Here is a 20,549-nt window from a genome sequence, read left to right as displayed (position 1 = left end):
TATGTATTCTGCATGGTGTTTAATGCAGCTTTCATGGAGCAGCTGTGTCACAGCAAAGCTTGATAGGGCCACATTTGCGGAACAATCATCGTGTTCCACTTTTAGATCACTCAGCTTTCAAGTCATGACTTGCAAAATATCCACAACAAGTTCAGATTATATAACTGAATTCATGTACGAATGTACTATTGGTCCAACCACTGAAGATTGACCATGACTTGAAATTATGAATAGAATGTGCACAAAAATATTTAGATGTGGGTTTCACTTAGTCACATGGCAAAATTAAGAACAGCCCATCGAAGCTATCTATCTGATTTAAGTCAAGAAACTAAATTTGAAAAAAAAAAAAAAAAATCGTATATATTCTTCAACGGAGTGAATTGAACGTTTCTCAATAAAGTCTCAAAAATTGTAAAAAGCCACCACACTTTTTGGGCTCAAAATCGTTACGCACCTTTTCAAATCACAACATGCCTACATTTTGCATAAAGTGGAACTGTGTGATGATCAAACGTTGTTAAATTACTACATGTTTCATGCCCACGTGTTCTGAGTAAATTATGTGCAATTATAAACAAATATGTGCAACTGTCATTTTCAAAAACACTTATAGGAATGTGGGAGTGTTGGATGGTGGCGTTTCACTCGACTGGCACATCAGAAAACAAAGTTTGAGCCCCATCAGGCCTAATATTGTCCAAAAACTTTCAACTCCGCTGTCTGGGTTGGTTAGGATTTGGTGCACAAAATACATGGTTAGGCTTAAACTTTAATGAATACATGGTAATAGTTTAATATTATGTTGTCTAAATACTTCCCTATACAAAACAACAGGCAATGTAAAACATTACAATTTTACAATTTCTACACTTTTATGGCAACATTATTACATTTGAACACGTGGACAAACCTTAATTTCACCAATTTTCCTGTGAGACTGAGCTGAGGAATGAATACAACGCAAGCATTTAAAATGTGCTACAGTTTGTAAACTTGATCAAAGTTCCTAAAAACTTGAACTGGCTGGTGAACAAGTTTTACAAAATGATTACACACTTTTGTAGGAGTCAAAAATAATAGACGCATTTATTTCACACGCTTGTGGCATTTTTCTCTCATTGAGAAACAGTGGAGCTCAAATTTAGTAAACGATCAAGTTTCCTTCACTTGAAACTAAGTCCTCATATGAAGGCGTTAGATATATCATCCAGTTTTTATGCTTCTTCCTTCTGTTACAATTTGGATACAGGAAGTATTTATAAGCTGCACGTACATAAAAGTAATAATACCACAGTCTAAAAGTACCATTTTACTATACTCTTGTCCGAGAAATCTATGTGTCATAAAGGTTTGTGGATATTATCAGTGATATCTAATTAAATATTGTTGCAGAAAAGGCCCCATATGAGTAATATGATATGAAGATAATGATTGCTTGTGTACTAATTCTTATAGAGCAATAACCCATTGAATGCCTCAAACAATAAAAAGTAAACAGAATAATTGTTTAATGACACAGTGAAAAGTATATTTTCCTATGAAATGCAGTATAATTCTTTTATTTTTTTAAAGAACAAAAATAATAAATAGTAGACAACCAAAAGTGAGCAACATGAACTAAAAAGTCCAAAGTGAATTAAAAGATTGTGCATTATTAAACATCAATGTTCACACAGCGTCTTTGTGGTCATTAGGGTGTTTTAATCTTTGCATTTAGACTGCCTGAAAAGAGTGGAATATAAAAGCTGTGTCCACACTCAGACCTGATGTGACTCAATGGCAAGACTTCAAAACTAACAGTTATTATAGGCATTAAGTTGAATTCCAGCACAGACAGTAGTTCCACTAACATATGTGCATGTGTTTTGGCCTCAAGGTGTGACTGATGTCAACTATAGCCTCTATCCAAGCAGGGAGCTGCAGAGGGACTGGCTGACAGCCTATCTGGAGAGTTACAAGCACGGCACGGGCCGTGAGGTCACGGTTACAGAAGCAGAAGTTACTCAGCTCTACATTCAAGTCTGCAAATTCTCACTCGTGAGTGTCTGCTCCCACTGACTTTGTTGAAATGTTGAAATATGTCATGATGTTGTGCCTCAACTCTTTGGAGAGACTTTAAAAAAGTGACAAATCTCTCAACAGTTATTTTCCTTTTGTAAAGTTCTGCCCTTCGAGGGACTCAGATGTCTCAATATTATGAGATTAGTGTGTGCATTTCAACAACATCCATATGTGTGCAGACCTCTGAAATGGCAGGGTGGCAACACCTCACCATCACATTCTAACAATTTACTTTTCCAGCACCTCCCCCAAAGAAAACCAAACCATCCAGTGCTGACCCACCGCCGCTCAAAGTTTGATGGACTCCATCAGAGTTGATTAGAAACTACCGCAGGGAAAAATGAAAGACGGCAGCCAAAATTATTTTTCTTATGACCACAATTTTCATTCTTTGGTGGCTCAAGTGGTGCTGGGCTATCTGTCTAAAAGTGCTTTCACAGCTCAACACAATACGCAGAATTGTCTAACCAATTTTGGGGTGGTGTGAATGTCTCTTGAAATAGCCCAGAAGTGATGAGGAAGCATATTACTTTTTAGAATAACTTGTGCTTTGGCCAAAAAAACAGAGAGGGAGAAATTAGAAGGGGGTGAGAAGAAATATGGCCTGGAAGGGAGTGAGGGGAGCGATAACATCACGTTGATTGAATTCAGATTTTCTGTGACAAACAGAGGAGGGCTCTTAACTCGGGGGATGTGAGAGAAATTGTTCACTGACTCACAACGAGCCAAGTTTCCAGCTCATTTTGACAAGCCGTGTGTCAAAATGAAGGATACTGAGCCTGTTGTATGAAAGAAAGAAAAAAAAAATCTCAACAAATAGCTTCATTTTGCTCAGTGAATCTTGCGTTTGGGGCCATTTTGGCATTAGCGTTCATAACAGACTAATTGTTAGTTAAGCTTCATTTTGAAGACGATCTAAAGGTTTTACGCAGGTTTTCAAATGTGACATTTTCTGGTTTATTGTGGTAACACATTAAAGGCTTTTGGGCTCCATGAACTATGGGGAGCTGTCATAGGTACTTTTATTTTTAGACATTTGAATGTAAATACAATTAATAATTCAATGCTAGATCAAGACTATGATAACTGTCAGTGAGACTGGCTCCAATGGCTTCTTTTTCTGCAACAGTTTCACAATGAACAGTTTTGACCTTTTGCTTACACCACACATAGGCAGCTAAAACACATTAGTAGTGAGGTGTTTAGTCTTTTCTCTCTTTTTATCCATCAGATTACTTCCCATTTTTATCAAATTTGTATACATTTTATGCCTTGGCAATAATTGTTTTAATTAAACTACACTGAATTCACACTATAGTTAAGTCTTGGTTGTTAATAATGCAGAAGATTTTTGAAAAAAGCCTGCAGTGAGGGAAGCTGTGAGGCTTCGACAAAGGGTGGCCGGTTGCCAAAGCACAGTGCCTCCTTCCAGTCTTAATCTCTGGAAACGATGCCAAGACGCAGTGGGATCTTTGCGACTCGTCCTCTCCTCCACAGGGATCCCCCACAATGTAGGAGCTGAGGCCTGCGGCTCTGTGATGTCACTCATCCCGCACATCTCTCATCTCCGTTTTTCTCAATGGCTCCCTGTCACCGATGGTTTCAGCTCAGTGTTAGATTAATGTTCTCTTAATGGAGAGCAGTTATTAATCATGATGGAAAAGCGCTCAATGTTTTTCCCCAACTAAAGATAGAGATTAGAGATGAAAATCTGCCAGTGAGAGGGAAAAAAGCCAAGGGAAAAACCGCACATTGCTCTTCAAGTATTTCATTCCACCCTTTATTTGATTATCAAATAAAAATGTGATTATATCACTGGGCCGCAGAACAGAGGCCCGTCTGGATCTTATTAGGACTTGCTATTAGTGGCCTTACCATGAAGATTTACAATAAGGGTGGAGAACAACAGAAATTTATGGAGGCATGGAAGTCCGCAAGCCTAAGTAAGCAAAGCCATTAAGGAGGGAACCATTCAATACAGAGGTTTGTCATTCTGACTGAGCAGTGTGCAACTGGCATGCAGCAGCAGCAGTTTTGGGAGCAGTTACAACTCGACAGCTGGAGGTCACAGAATTGTGTTTTTACAGCTCTGCATTATGGTACAAGGAAATGTTACCGGACATTAAATTATAGCCCTTAATTTTGCACTGAAAATATTCATCATAAGAATAATCTACATTTTCACATAGTGAAATTTTCCAATTCCTCAAGAGTGTTGGCTCACCACCTATGCATGTTAATAAGGCTATATATTCAATAAGATACCTACAGTCTCTGAGTTTTTGCTTGCATTTGCCATCCCGAAGTGTTTGTGAACAAGACACAGACATTTGACCACACTGTGGCCACTCTGTATGGGGTCATGAAAGGGTTTTCATTCTTTCCTTCATTCTTTTGAAGACAACATGACATACTGTATTATGAATATTTAGTAATTAAATGCCTAACTGCTCTATATAATGTCATTAAGGTACAAGGTTTCTTTTTCATTGGAATTTAATTTAATTTTATTATTCATTTTTTCTTTTTTATAATTTTCTTCCATGCTAGCAGCCTCTGGCTTCTCTACTTTAATAGTGTGGAACACAACTTAACTCAACCTAATAAGTGACCCAGTCTTTTTTGTTACATTTAACAATAACATGCATTAATCAAACAGTTTCTTTTAAAAGCATTACTGCTTTGTATATGCTCTTCTTTCTGTTTGTTTGTCTTTTTCTTGTATTTTCATTTTGGAATTCACTGATTGCCATAAAAGGCCAAACAGAAACTACAAGATACTAAAACTAGTTTTGGAAACTAATCAGCATCACCACTGTGAATTTTTTTTTTTCTCCTCCACCAGGCGTCCAACTTCTTCTGGGGTCTTTGGGCCATTCTGCAATCACGTTACTCCTCTATTGACTTTGACTTTCAAAGGTTTGTATGCATCTTAAAAGTCTTAAATTCAATAATGTCTTTTTTTAATTGAAAATGGCTGAAATGCAAAATGTTATCCTTCTGACAATAAGGTCAACAGCTGTTCAGTGAAAGAACACATGATAAAACGTCTGTGCTGTGTCTTTGGAAAACACACTTAACATCGTCGTACAATACTAAGATACTCATTAACTGACAAATCCACTCAGGCACATAAGAGTGCAACATATAGACAAGCAGGATCTTTTTCAAGGTTGGGTTTTTGGCAGAGAAGGATTTCTGATAAATAACTGGCTGTGGATTTTCTCTCTTTCTTTCTTTCTTTTGTTCTTTCTTTTTTTCGTGGGCAGGACAAGTACACATCCACTCTTCTTGTCACCTCCCTATGCAGACTAAATATTTCCACGTTGAATGGCTCTGCTTTTCTTCACTGTTTCACCACACATCACAAAAAGATGAAAACCACAGCTTCACAAATCGAAACAAATTTATTTTATTTCAAATTCATAACAATGTACATAAAGACTATTTAGTCCAGCAGACATTCCTCATCACCAGCAACCAGACAGTGGAGTTCAGGGGGGCAAAATGTTTCCCTCCTCCACCACTCTTTCCTCTGTCTCCTTTTTCTTTGTACCCCACACCAGCAACAGTTGTGATCATGATCCTAATCACTATTGACATACGGCACCCTCCCCTCTGTGTGGCTTTCCCTGCTCACTAGCTAGATCAGCAACGGGGCCCCCACCACATTTCGATCTGGACCTCGGAGGAAATGTGATCCAGAGGGGTGCCGAGGCACAGAGGCACTATTGTTTCAGTACCGTCGGCACTGCCTTACATATACGTCTAGCATAGACGTCTGCTTCTTAAATCCGCCGGCTGAGGTTGTCCTAAAGTGCATGGAGAGGGTTGGATTACCTTTCTATGACTGGAGGGTTAAACTGAAAGGAGCTCCGAGAGCAACAACAGCTACGACGAACCAAGTTTAATCTATGAAAGCAAAGCTATTCTTCTAACCTTTGCCCTCCCAAAATACACACTCACGCACATACACATGGAGATTTGTGTGTTCACCACCTTCAGAATTGTTCATTATTCAAACTTTACATAAAGCAGCTTGGATGACGAGGGTCAAGTTTCTCTCGCTTTCATCTTATCTGCCATTTGTTTAAATGGAGCACTCAGTAAAACTGAAGGGTACATTCAATAACAAAGCAGTAAGTAATGAACTGAACTTTTGGTAATTTTGCTACAAACAGTAAGATTTGATGGATAAAAGCTAGGTCACACCAGCATTTACATTTGATAATTGTCAGTAAGTGTGTTTTCTGTACCATTGAAGGAGATTATATTGAATCCCATACATTCAAATCATTCCATGTGGATGCTGTACAGAGAACATAGAAAGATGTACTGGGAGCTGACCAGTGCTAGCATTTCAAAACTGGCAAGCCTTTTAGCAGTTAGCTCGTAAGCAAAAGGAGTTGGCCAACAAGCCGTAGCCTCTGAATAGGCAAGTGTTTACGTCAAAGAGAAGATTCTTTATTAAAACAACCTAAAAAACATGGCCAAGTCAAAACTAAGTAGCCATCTGCTACTGGTGGGAGGGAAAAAGGTTTTAAACAGAGATTAAATCAGACAGTAAAATTGCCATAAAACCAAAACAATAAGCTTAAAGAAACTGTTCAGCTGCAGAGTCAGCTGATAACTATTTTTGAGTTAATTAACAAAGAAGGTTAGGTTCACGTTAAACATACTCATTTGATTTCACTTAAGAAATAATGCACTTTAATTTGCTTGTCATGACCACAATCCTTTCCTTAGATAACCAAATTGTTTAATTTACTTTAACTTGCGAAAGAACGCACAATGCTCTGCTTGTGATAAACAAGTTCTTTTGAGGATAGATAAGAAGCTCGTCTTAGAGTGCGTGTGTGTTTGTGTGTGACTGTGTGTATGCGTTTCCTCCCACTCTTATCCCCCTGAGCCAAATCTCTGCCGACTTCCCAACGAGTGACAGGCGTCGCCCAGGCCTTGTGCTTTAACCAGGGCCAGATGTAGATGTGACAATAGGGAGCCACAAGGGGAATGCAAACCCGCCCTCCCTCTACCGTCCGTATTTACTTTTCTTATATGATTTTATTCATGTGTTGAAAGTGTCTGCGAGTCAGCGGTTTAGATTTGTGGACATCCTGGCAAGGCCAGCTGTTGTTTGACAAAGACATTATTATGAGGAAATGAACAAGGAGGAGGCCCACTGTTTGGAATAGCTTGACTTCAAAATTGAGGGAATTGTGCACAAAAGCACATTGTGAAATGGAATACCTGCTTTGGCAGAAGTTCATTTTCCCCTGCTTCAGCTAAATAGGAAAACGTCTCAGTTTCATCTCTGATGATGATAAACTTTAAGCACGCTAGTTTTAGGTGTCGGCCTGAATAAAAATAGGAATGAATGGGATCGTCTGTGAAGTTAGCTTTTCTTATTAATGGGTATACTCATATATAATTTTACTTATGAAGGGTGTGTGTGCGTGTGTTTGTGTGTAATGGGTTATTAGATTAACAACAAAATGATATAAAAGGATTTTTTTCCCCTTTTTTTGCATATGTAGACATTAATCTATTTTCACTTTTTTATTTTAAGAAACAGAGTGTTCATCAAGAGGTGTTTACAGTTTTACAAAGTGTGATCTGATTAGGGGTTAGGGTTTGGTTTATCATGCATCTGCCAAACTGAAATAACAACTGCAGGCATACAGTCAAGTCAAACTTTCTCTTTCACAAGATAGCTACCACAAACATTAAAAAAAACAACTTAAATCATTGATCTGGTATTAGGAGTGTGATTCCATATGTGACACAGTAATGAAAATGCCTCTCTTTGTCTGACGTATTATAACTAAAACACTCACATTGTGGTAAAGGAGTTACTTCACATGGAATTTGGGTTAGGTACACGTAGACAAAACCAAAAAAAGAGCTAGGTTTCATTTCTGGTTCAACACAGACCTAGCATTAATTAACCACGACAGAGTTCATTGGTTTCCATCAGCACTGAAAGCCTCACTGAAGACAAAATTATGAAGCTGCATACTGTTTTTTTTTTTTGTACACTGCTGTTTGCAATTAATAAAAGAGAGAGTAGTAATAAATGATTTGCAATTTTTCAGTCTGAGCTGAGACATTTTTTCCACATTCACACACTTAGATTTTTTCTACCTAAGTGGTGAGTGATAGCTCTCTGGAGCCCAGTTGTTGTAAAAGAAAGCAGACCTGCAGGAAGAAAAGACTGGATCGATTGGCTGTATTTATTCACTGATCAAGATTCCTTCAAAAAAAAAAAAAAAAAAAAAAGCCTGAAAATCTCCTGATGGCGATATTCAGGGCTGACAGAACATCTATTTTTTTTTCAGCTGCATTGGAAGTTTTTACGTATGCTTAACCCATTTTTTGTGGATCAGCCAGATGAAACTGATTCTGGAGGACTGATAATTTGCAAAACAGTGATAAACAGTTTTTTTTCTGTTTACTCATGATAAAGGAGGAATGGAGAACTGTCAGTCATCCACAGGAGCATGCAGTTTATCCCAAATGAAGTCTGTCTGAAGAAAATCCCTGTCAAACCTTGCCAAACCACAATGAGTGAAGTGAAAACTGTCTGCTGAGCTAACAACAAGGTTTTCAATTCTTTCAAGCGTTGATTATTGACTGTTTTCCATAGGCAGAGTTTAGCTACAGGTGGCACTGTAGTTCCTTTCTTTATCAACAATCTTTGGACTTGTTTTTAATTTAATGGTCTTCTTTCAGTGAAGCTACAAGCAAGAAACACTTCCAAGGAAAGAGGACAATAGGCCAGACTTTGACACAATAATTAGAGCTCTGTGTTATGCTGTGATGCAGGTGGGGAACAGAGCGATGGAATACCAGAAACTAAAAGCCGTCTCTCTAAATGATCGTTTTTGTCTCACAGAGCAGCAAGAGAGAGAAAACTGATTTGGATTTCAGTGAAAGCACTAATGAAAGGACAAACTCTGTACAGAGCTGTGCAAGTTTTGCAAAGAACAGCACCATGCCCACCTTAAGCTATTGGCAGCATGTATGGTATGAACTGTTGTGAAACACACTATAAGAAAATTGTGTTTTAACTTTCAATAGACTTTGTGCAACTCACTTTGTATGGTGGAAGACACTCCTATAGAGCCAGATTTTAATATTGATAAATGACAAACAAGTATGTCTAGGCTGTGTGAATAGTCTGAAAGCAGCTAATATTTCAAAACCTGGATAGTTTAAAGACTTCTGCAACAAACCCTTCAAACAGACTGACCATAACTGGATATAAATATTATCATTTATATTGCAATTTTCTGAACTTTTGTAGGGACACCTTAAGTCATAACTTTTATTGTATTTTTATTGTTGTGGAGTTATTTTCTACCAAATATCCCCTTCCAGTATCATATAATTGGAGCCAAAACAGAGTTGGGATATCATGAGATCTTATTGATAAAAATACAATTATCTTTTGCCATGCCCGTCAGGCCTGGCGTACACTACGTTATAATGCAGTTGCTTCAAAATTACTCTGTAGCACCCCCTACTCATTTACTATATACCCGTCCTGTTGGTGTTAGTTTTCGCTCACTCATAACTATTGCATACATTATCCGATCTTCACCAAACTTCATAGGCTTGCCCAGGACTCCGCCCTGACTGCGTACATGTACATACTGACACTCACCTATAGCACCACCTGCTGGTGGTTGGAAACGTCACTTTGTTTACACACCTCACATATGATCGAACTCCTCCTACAGATTCAATGTTACCGACTTCAAACTTGGTAAGATTACTCTTCTGCCATGGGGGATTAACAGTTAGGAAAATCTTTTCCAAAGTCTAAATGGTGTGGGCGTAGCCAGGCGGCGAAGATCGTGTGATGGCGTTTGTAGGTTGAAAGCCATATCATCATGGCAAGGTCATGAAACTTGGCACACACGTCCACGCTGACGACCTCGTACGTATGTAAAGAATATTGCGTGTGGCCGGAGCTAAATGGCTCAGTGGCGCCCCCTACAAATTTTCAAAAATCCTTACGATGATGTCTTCATATATATGGGATTCTCACAGCCTGCTCTACACTTGACGGACAGCTGTGCTGTGCGATTCGCGTCGGACAGCGTCTAAAGCCTACGCCGATGTGCACACATGCTCAGGCCCGATCATCGCTGCTTGCTGCTGCTTTAATTATTATTTTTATTATTATAAGTTATTATGTTCATTTAATTTCCTTAAATCAAAAAAAGAAATTAAAAGAGCCAACCATGTGCTAATTGTATTATAACTCAGGATATTTATTTATTGTTGCAGATGATTTGTTTGATTGATAAATAGTAGCACCTCTACATCTACATACATCTCATTCCCTATGCTCGCATGTACAGTGTATTATTACAGACATATTACCCATATTACCCAAGCTGCACTAATTCTCGTATTTTTCTGTTTCTCAGCCAAACAGATCTGAAGTTGTTACCAAAAAGTGTCCCATTCACAATACATGTCAACTCGAGATCTCTTCAAGGACATTTCAAAATAGCTCATTGGCTCTGATAATATACATATACAATAACTGTTGAATTATCTGAAAAATATGGCATCCAAATACGTCAAAGACAGTGTCTGCAACGAGTTAAACTATGTTTGCAATTACTATTATGTCCGAGAGAGAAAGTTAGAAGCAAGTTCACAGCCTCTTATAACACACTATAAGCACAACGCTGCTAAAGCAGCTCACAGGCACAGCTACCTTTGTAGGAGCAACAAGGCAGAGGCAGGCAGAGTTTCTGACGCAAGGCAGAGAGTATAAATTGCCAAGTTGGCAAGACTGATGATGTTTGTCTCCTCTTTTTATGCCACAACGTCATAAGTTTTGGATTTATTTTTCACTTTGTGATAAAAAGGAATTTGTAGTATGAGAGAGTATGAAAAGTGTGACTTGCAATGCAGAACTGAGAGCCCTGTTCTGCATTGCAAGACCTCGATGATTGCCAATCAGGGCACATTTGCCAGCACCTGCCGGCATCAATAGAGGAATTGATAAGCTCAGGGGCATATGATTTAGATTCATTAGAAAATTTTAGAATCAGTTTTTAGGTGAACTATTGCCCAGTTCCTATGCCTAGGCCCAAATCAACAACATCAGCTGTAGTTCAGGAGGTAGAATGCTCATCCTTAAAGGCATTTGTCTCAGTCTCCAAATTCCCCATTTCATATATTAAAATTACCTTGGCTGGATACTGAAACTCCTTAAGGTTTTCTTCGCTTGTAAGTTGTTTGGATAAAAGCATCAGCTATTGTAATGACCGGTGACCTCAGACTCAAATTACACCCCACACCGAAACAGGATCAGAGAGGAAACCATGTCATAGGCCGAAGACTTCTTGGGCAAGAATCTCACTCAGTTCCTTAGCAGATGGTAGTTTCTTCAATGGTATCAGGTAAGTCATTTTGGTGAGTATGACAGAATGATTATAAGAGAAGGGCTGTGATGAAATCCATAGAGAGGTGGGACCAAGAACGATGAGGAATTGGCAGAGGTCGTAGGGGCCCAGCAGAGAGTTGATGTGAAGACTTGACCTGGGCACAAATGTCGCAGGCAGCAATGTACTGCTTGACGTTCTACCGTAAGGTAGGTCACCAGAAGTGTCCCTGGATTACTGACACCGTTTTAGTGAAACCTGGGTGGCAGAACAGTTGTGAATCATGGCAAAAGTTCATCATCTTCTGAATAAGGTGGTCTGGAACAAATAGTCGATTGGGATGAAAAAAATCAGCAGGTGGTGGATGGCTGTCCATTATCTCGTTCTCCAATCCCAGTCAAGTGACTGCTAGCCTGATGTTGGAGGAAAGAATAAAATTCTCCAAACTGGGGTCCATACTGTCCTTCTCCATGGTGTGAAGACGAGAGAGGGTGTCAAGCTTGGTATTCTTTGAGCATGGCCTGTAAGCTACAGTAAAGTTAAACCATCCTAAAAATAATACCCACCTGGTCTGTCGAGGGTTAAGTCTCTTGGCAGTCTTTAAATACTCCAAGTTCTTGTGGTCTGTCCAAACCAAAAACGGCTGTTCAGTCCCCTCAAGCCAATGCTTCAGCTCCTCTAGTGCTTACTATGTCATACTTGCGTTCAGCGGCAGATAAACACAGTGAAAAGAAAGCAGAAGGATGTAGTCTGGCATTAGTGAGGCCTTGTTGGGAGAGAATGGCCCCAACATCTGTGTCCGAGACGTCAACCTCAACAACAAAATGACGCGATGGATCTGGTGAGTGAAGGATGGGAGCCAAGGTAAATGATTGCTTGAGTAGTGAAAAACCTGACTTTCCCTGTCGTTCGAGATGAAAGGGACTTATGGTGATGGAGAGGTGCAGCCACAGAGCTGTAGTTGCGGATGAATCTGCGGTAGAAGTTGGCAAAACCTAGGAACTGTTGGAGCTGTTTGTGGTCCTGGGGCACTGGCCAGTCTCGCACAGCTGACATCTTGGCAGGATCGATCTGAATATTGTTAGATGAAATTATGAAACCAAGGAAGGAAGCAGGGGGTTGATGAAATTCACACTTCTCTGCCTTGACAAGCAGATGATTCTAGAGCAGACGGAGAAAGACAGACCAGACATGAGCTTCATGGGACTCGATGTCTTTAGAGAATTTGAGAATAACATCTAGGTAAACAAACACATACCAGTACTTGTTAAGCATGTCAAGTAATTTGTCGTTGACTAGCGATTGGAAAACTGCAGGAGCATTAGTCAAACCAAATTGCTTGACCAGGTAATCACAATGACTGGTGGGGGTGTTAAGTGCAGTTTTCCATTCATCCCCTTCTCTTATTCTGCCTAGGTGGTAGGCATTTTGTAGGTCAAGCTTGGTGAAGACTGTGGCTCCCTGAAGGGGTTCAAAAGCAGAAGGATAACTGTTCTTGATAGGAATTGTCTTTGAGCCCTCTGTAACCTATGCATGGTCTTAGTGTGCTATCTCTCTCTCCCACAAAAAATTATCCGGCCCCAGCAGGAGATGATATACAGAGTGGACTCTAGACAGGTCAGGATAGGTCTCTTCAATATCATCAGCTCTCTGAATGTTAGTGTTGGCAGTGCAAAGACACTGCAGAACAAGAGGAGTCCCAACTAAGAATCTCACCTGAAGTCCAGTTAATAGGTGGGTTGTGTTTGCGAAGCCAGGTTAAGCCAAGAATAACAAAAAGATCAGTAGACATTTCTTGGAGACAAGACATCATCTCTAGGACATTTGTTTCTAATTTCATTATTGTAGCCTCAACCTTGCCACACCAATCCTGAGGGATGTCGAGTCCACTGTGACTAAATTGTACGTTAATGACTAGTGACCTCGGACTGGAATTACACCACACACAGAATGAAGTCTTAACAATTTTATTTACAGCAAGGGGTAATTTGCAAACTGGGTCCCTGGCTCTCGTCCTTTGGCTCCGCAATAAAATAGCAGCAGCTAGGTTGCTTTTTCTGAAGGTAAACAGAGAGGTTTGTGATGACGTCACAACTAAGCGATAGGCTGAGTGACGGGATCCAATATGAACTCCAGGGTCGGTAACCAGGTAGCCCATAAACAATTATCCGATAGTGAACAAAGGTGCCAGCAATGGTCAGTATATCTTCTATCGACAGAACAGGAATCTGAATGTACAGTTCTGGGCAAGGCAAGGAGGCAAGGTCCAAAGACAAGCAAGGGTCGTCAACATGAAGGCAGAGATCCGAAACAAATCTGGTGGGTCTTGGCTGAGGCAGAAAACACATAATTATGTACTTTTTACTTCTAACCCTAACCATTTGCAGGTGACAATGAAGTAGAAAAGTAGGAAATCATCAAAAGTAGGGAAATTAAAAAAAAGTGAAGGGACAGTGACAAGCGTTGCAGGACAAGTTTTGAACTAGCAAGAAGACAGGAAGACATGGAAAATTTAGTCAGTACAATTTTGAAGTATTTTGGGGGGAGGGGTCTCCATACATTCTCTCATGAGACTGGGTTGCAACACGCCAACCAACACGCAAATAGATAGCAATGTTTGGATCACCTGCTCTGTGAATGAGGGCTAGAGTTGCAATGTTGCGGTTCCCTGGTCTGTATTTCCACTTCTAAGAAACTGAACATGGTTAACAACCTTCAGATGGGTTGAAGACCCACTAAACCTCCTGAGCCACAACATCTTGACTTTCCGAAGTCAGATGTAATCCTTTGTAAAACACTGTTCGAACCAGACAAATGTGTCAAGGTAAACCATGACCATTGGTATAGTGGCTGGTTCTTATTAAACTGCTGTTCAAACTGGCTTTAAAAGCAAGAGAATCTTGGTTATAATGCTTACTTGCCTGAGCAATTATGATCAAAATTTAGGACTATATATGATGGTAGGAATACAGCCTACACAAAGACAAAGTATATACAAGATGGGTCAGTGTGTGAAAATGAGCTTGAACAGTAAAATAGTAGATTAATAAAAAAAAATCTATATATACTATATATGTATATGTATATATGTGTGTACTATATATCTACTGTATTTAAAAAGCAGAGGAAAGAATGGAAGGCCAACTTAAAAAAGAGAGGAAAAATGTTTAGAAACACGTCAACTTGTATATTCTTCAAAAGTAGTTTGGTTTGGTGATGACACTCACCTTTTGTTCTCTGGTCTAATTTTCTATCTTCTGCTCTCTTCCCAGGTATGCCATGGCACGACTCAACTATTATTTTGAGAAGAAAGAGGAATATTTCGGATTGACTATCAGTCAATTAACCTGCTCTACTTTTGAAGGAAAGCTTTGAACAATGTGAGCCGTGTTTCTGTCTCATTGCACAATGCCATTTTAACTTTACTACGTTGTGGAAAAGGAAATGCATGGAATAAGCCTATAAAAGTGCTCCTTGTTGTTTGTTATTTCAGTCTATAGGGAGAGTAAATATGTTTTGCTATCACTGTGATTTTTAGAATATTTGTTTTACCACAGTCAGTATGCTGATAAGCCTGTTTGGCAAATTGAAACTAAGCTCCTGCCAGAAAAGCATTAATTGTTCCCACACTCAGCCAAGTCACATAAAGCTGCAAAATCTGAGCCTGATCATAAAACCCATAAGAGGGTTATTTGCGGGCTTATTGAGAGTGTACCATAGTTCTGATGGAAAACAAGTTTTCATTTCAGCTTATTCACTGTACAAAGTTGGATATTATTTGAAATCTTTGTCTTTCCCAAGAACTTGCTGTAAGCCTGTTATTACACCTGATAGGATATTCAACTATCTTAAAGTTGTGATGTTTAAAACTGAAAGAAAGTGCTAAAAACTGTTATACATAGATTGAATATTGGTTTAATTTCAGGAGCTATTCATATTCACAAAAAAAAATTGGTGTAAATGTATTGTTAAAAGCATATTTGCTCAGGAAGTGAAAGTGTTGACCCTCGTTTGCTTTGGTATCACCTCAAACACACCAACAGCTTACAACATTAACAATCGATACATTTTAAATAATTTTAATTAATTTTCTTAAATTAATTTTCTTAATTAATATTATAAGCGAGTGACATGATTTACTTGAAAAGTAATGTAGGTGCATTTTATGTTTGTGTACTTTATGGCCCACAGGTATGGGAACATCATATACAGTATGGTTTTGATGTAATATCATTAATGACAGGTTGTAAAAAATGGTCAAAGTTAATGAATCAACAGATTACATGGAATCCTCACTTTGATTAAATTTCTCATTATGAGCATGTGGGGGGAGGAGGGTGACACTGGAGAGGAAGAGCACCCTTTTAACAGGAAAAGACATCCAACAGAACCAGACTTAGGGAGGGTGACCAACTGCCTTCACTGGTTGGGGGATGACAGATACACAGTCAAAGACAGGACATACACAAAATAACAAAACACCAAGCTAGGGATACCTGTTAATTTTGGAAAGAGAAAAATAACCTTTATATTTGGCTTCTGCTGTTTTGTCATTTGGAGAGATAAAAAAGATAAGGTTAAGAACAGCAAGAGTATCATAACTCTTGAGGAGGAAGAGCAGCTGTCTGCCAATCGGAGGGTCATGGTTCAATCCCTGGCTTCTCCAGATGACATGTTCAGGTGTTCTTGGACAAGACACTGAACCTCACATTCCATCTGATGTGTCCATTGGTCTGTGAATGTGTGTGACAGAGAAAAAGCTATGTGTAGTCTGTTACACTGTGTAGACTAAGACATGCTACATGACTGTGTGGGTGGGTGTGTGTGTGTGTGTGAAACGTGAATGTGGCTTGTAGTGTAAAAGCACTTTAAGTGGAAAACTCGACTACAGATGCACTGTGTAAATACAATCCATTTACCAAACTCAGCCTTCTCGTGGGTGGTCCCCCACTTTCAAGTCCAGGTCCTCTACCAGAGGTCTGGGAACTTTAGGTTTCTACGCAATATATTCGCTGTTCCTAGAGCTGAACGCTTCTGGACAGAGATCTCTGATGTCATTCCTGGAATCAGTTGGATCCACTCTCCCAGTTTGGGGGTCATGGCCCCGAATGCTCTGATTACCACTGGCACCACTGTTGCCTTCACTTCCCACATCTTTTCACCTTCCTCGTCTCGCCCTTGGTATTTTTCGAACTTCTCATTTTCCTTCTTCTTGATGTTGCTGACAGTTTTAGTTGCTACATCTATCACTACTGCCTTCTTCTGTAGTTTGTCGACCACCACAATGTTGGTTAGGCATCACCTATTTAGCTGTTTGGATCTGAAAGTCCCGCAGGATCTTTGCTCTGTCATTCTCCAAGACTTTTGGAGGTATCCCCCACTCTGACTTTGGGACTTCCAAACTGTACTTGGCACAGATGTTCCTATATACTATTCCCGCCACATACATGCCTGCATCTTACACCCTGCTACTATGAGTTGGACTGTCTCGGAGGACTCTTTGTTCGGCCTGCATTTGGAGTCCCGTCTGGTGTGGCAGACCCTGGACTCTATGGCTCTTATGCTCAGAGCTTTTTCTTAGGCTGCCATGATTAGCACTTCCACACTGTCTATCAGACAAGCATTTTCTAGCCACTGATAGGACTTCTTAATATCAGCCACTTTCTTGCTTTCTTAATCTTTTGGTGGTACATGTCGTGCAGGTGCTTATCCTTTCATGATTATTCATAAACTTTTCCTGGGTTTCAGCTTTCTGAGTCACTCACTAAGCAGTTCATCACTGGGGGCCATCTTCCTGATATATTCCTGGATCTTTGTTATTTCATCTTAGATAGTGGATCTGACATCCACTGGCCCCCAGCCTCCCTCCTTCCACTTAGTGTGCTATCTGAGAATAAAACTGTCTATGCATTATAAGGAGCTTTCTTGTCTTGAAATCAGTGGCTTCTATCTCCTCCTTTGGCCAGGTCATTCTGCCAGCATGGTATATGATGACTGGCAGGGTGTATTGGTTGATGGCTCAGACTTTGTTCTTCTCATTCAGCTGACTCTTCAGGAGCTACCTTACTCTTTGTTGGGAATTGATTTTGTCTCACAACAACTTGGTTGTAAGGACAACATAACTCATGGTATCCCTGGGCACATAAACCTCTCTACCATGACAAAGTGGCGATTCATGGAGGGGTTAGATTTTGGTGCTCAATAAGCAGATGTATCCATTGGTCTTAGCTGCTATATAAAAACTGCCATGCAAAAGAATCTCAGTTGAACGTTAAGATGACATTATGACATTTTGCATTATGAGGCCTCCAATACATACACAGACTGAAGCCAGAATGAATGAGAAATCATATTGTGCTGGGCTTTGATATTAAGGAACCCAGTAGCAGGGTTGATGACAACAAGTTTTATCAGAAACAACAACAGCAGCACAATAAGTCAACCTGACCCCCCTCTTGTCACACCCCTGACAACCATTCTACACTGCTTATGTTGCTTAGGTGTCAACCACACCACCCAGTTAAGGATCCTTGCACTGTTTCCAAGGTATTCCTGGAAAAAAATAAATCACTTTAGATTCATTATTAAAAAAATTAGAAAAGTCAGACTAATCACTATACCTGTCCATTCCTACCCCTTCCCAAATTAATCATGAGATCAATCAGTCAGTTCGCATGAGCTTAAGTCCTTCATGGCAGCCTTCATGTGTACACATGAAAACATGCTTACTAGAATTAAACCTCAGCATAGATAATTGAATAACAAACCTCCTGTGTAATCTAATAAAGAATATTACAATATCTTGATGTATGTGTGTTTTTGCATATTATTTAGGGGAACGCTGCCCAGCGCCCTTACAAAAATCTACAGCCCTTTGGTGCCACTCCTAGTGCTTGTATTAAAGAGCAGGTTCTGCATATCCAGGGTATCTTTAGGTGATCTGGTTTAACAATGAAGATCTTGCTAAGCAGTACTACAACACTGGTTATCAGCTCGGTGAGTGGGTGGAGTTAGTAGTTGTGAACTGAAATTTTACAATTCTACCAGGTTGAAGAACAACACAGCTGATGTAACCAGAGCAGGAAGAAAAGATGACGAAAAGGAAAAAAAAAAAATTCCTACAGCAAAACAATACAGTGCGTAATTTAGAAAGCTGATCAAGTCATCAGTGCATGCTCAAATGACTTGGCATTTAAGCAATAGATCTGAATGATTTGCAACTGTGCATTTTATTTAATTAATGTAATGCAGATCTGTAAACTTAAAGTATGTAAGAAAGTTTTGATCTTATTCTATCCGATTTTACACTGGCTGTTCCAGATGTTCTTTTCACTAAATAAGCCAAATAAAAAAACATGGAAGCAATTTAAACCAGTCAGTGTGCTTTTTGTAAACGTTAAAGTGATCTTTTTGGCAACCATGGTCTAAAATGCTCAAAAGGAGAATTTTGGTTGTCAAATAATTTTGTTTAATTTTCAAAACACTTTAGATAGTCTTTGGATATGTATATGGACATTATGACATCATTTGATGCAAGTTTGCAAATTTGACACATTGCACACTCATACGATAAATGAGAAATTAATACAATTAATTGATAAAAGTTTTAAAGTAATCAATCTCTGTTTAAGACTACTTAAGCATCCTCCTTTGTTGATACATCTCTTATAGAGATGCTTCTGAGCGAAAGTACACACACAGCATAATCGATCTTTGACTGCAGTCGGGCTTGGACATAGATTCTTGTACTGTTTTGTACGAAGTGATTGGTCAGGAGTCAGTGCTTTTACATGTGTTGACCTCTTATTTCGAAACCTAACCTGCTCCAGCAGGCAACTGTAGTCATCAGAAACTGGTCATTCACATTTGTATATTCCCAACATACAGTGCAAAATGGTCAGATCACTTTAAATTAAACATAATGATACAGAGAGACAGAAATAAGCAATGTGATAAATAGGTTCAACATTCCCCACATTCAACTTGTTCATGTGTCATGTCTTGCTGCAAGAGGTTTTGAAATGAAAAGCTTTCTTTATATCTGTTTGGAAAGAGGCTCACAGTGATCAAAGGTGCTAAAGTAATTTCTCATTTGGTTAGCGCAGTTAATGCAACCTTAAATCAACAGATGCATATCATCATATGAGACAGAGCCGAAGGGAACGCTAACACATGTAAACCTTCCACAGTCATAAATACAGACCTATCTACTATCAATGACGCTTATACACAACTAGTTTTTTGTACTACTTTTTGAAGGTAAAAAATGACTCGCAGATGCTCTGTTAATGGGTCTGTTCCTGTGCAGGATGTAATGATGCTGATCTGTCAGGAACATTTGTGGAGAGAAAGTCAGGGTGGATGAAAGGGGCTCCAAAACTCATTAGATAATGTTCAGGCCTTCAAATCAGCGTAGACTTTTTTGATATTCTACCAAAACCACAATTTCGCTCAAAGTTTAACCAAGTGTTTTTGTTGCCGAAAGACTTTTGATGGATTTGTCACCATGGTATTTCCAGAAACTTAACTGAGTGCTCATAGTTGCCTAACACTATCATAAAGTATTTAATCATGTTTTAGTTGCCAAGGGCAGATACAGTAAAATTAATCAAATAAATAAATAAAAGGAAAAAGTCAAGTTGAAATTATTTCAGTGAAGGTCATTCTTGATGTTGAAAGCAGCCACAAGTTGCATTTAATGGGTGCTTTGAAGCTTTTGAGCCTTTTTATAAATCTCAAATTTTCAGAGCAGGTAAAGGTAATTCTACCACTACACAAGAAAGTATGTATTGTATCAATCCACACAAACCCAAATCAAGTCTAAAGTCACAATTTGTGCCATTCAAATTCTGGCATCCTGCAATATTTGGACATTGTAAGTGTGCAATGTCTGAGGCTAATGAAAAATCAAAGTTATGGCAGATAAAACATAGCGTCTATGATTCGTTGTCTTCAGTTTTATGAGTGTAACTACAGTTATTGTGTATAATTACCTTTGAGTGCTGCCAAAACTTAAATGACCTACAATCAGTGTAGAGAAAGGAGGGGCATTGAAGATGCTGTGATTCTAAAATGCAGCTC

General features: G+C 39.2%; 1 protein-coding gene across 1 annotated transcript in view; it reads left to right on the top strand.

Annotated features, from left to right (window-relative positions):
- LOC140307472 (ethanolamine kinase 1) overlaps positions 1 to 18,609 on the top strand; it is a 35,206-nt gene extending 16,597 nt beyond the window's left edge. Inside the window, exons 6-8 of the mRNA XM_072386377.1 lie at positions 1,880 to 2,040; positions 4,910 to 4,983; positions 14,741 to 18,609. Of these exons, the coding sequence (XP_072242478.1) occupies positions 1,880 to 2,040; positions 4,910 to 4,983; positions 14,741 to 14,843 (338 nt within the window). The 3' untranslated portion in view covers positions 14,844 to 18,609. The remainder of the gene's footprint in view (positions 1 to 1,879; positions 2,041 to 4,909; positions 4,984 to 14,740) is intronic.
- Positions 18,610 to 20,549: the final 1,940 nt, after the last annotated feature.

This window comes from Leuresthes tenuis, unplaced genomic scaffold (genome assembly GCF_036924035.1).
Source record: "Leuresthes tenuis unplaced genomic scaffold, fLeuTen1.0.hap1 SCAF_5, whole genome shotgun sequence".
NCBI classification, from domain to species: Eukaryota; Metazoa; Chordata; class Actinopteri; order Atheriniformes; family Atherinopsidae; genus Leuresthes; species Leuresthes tenuis.
Note: the sequence above shows the minus strand (reverse complement) of the source record. Positions and strands in the feature narration are given on the sequence as shown.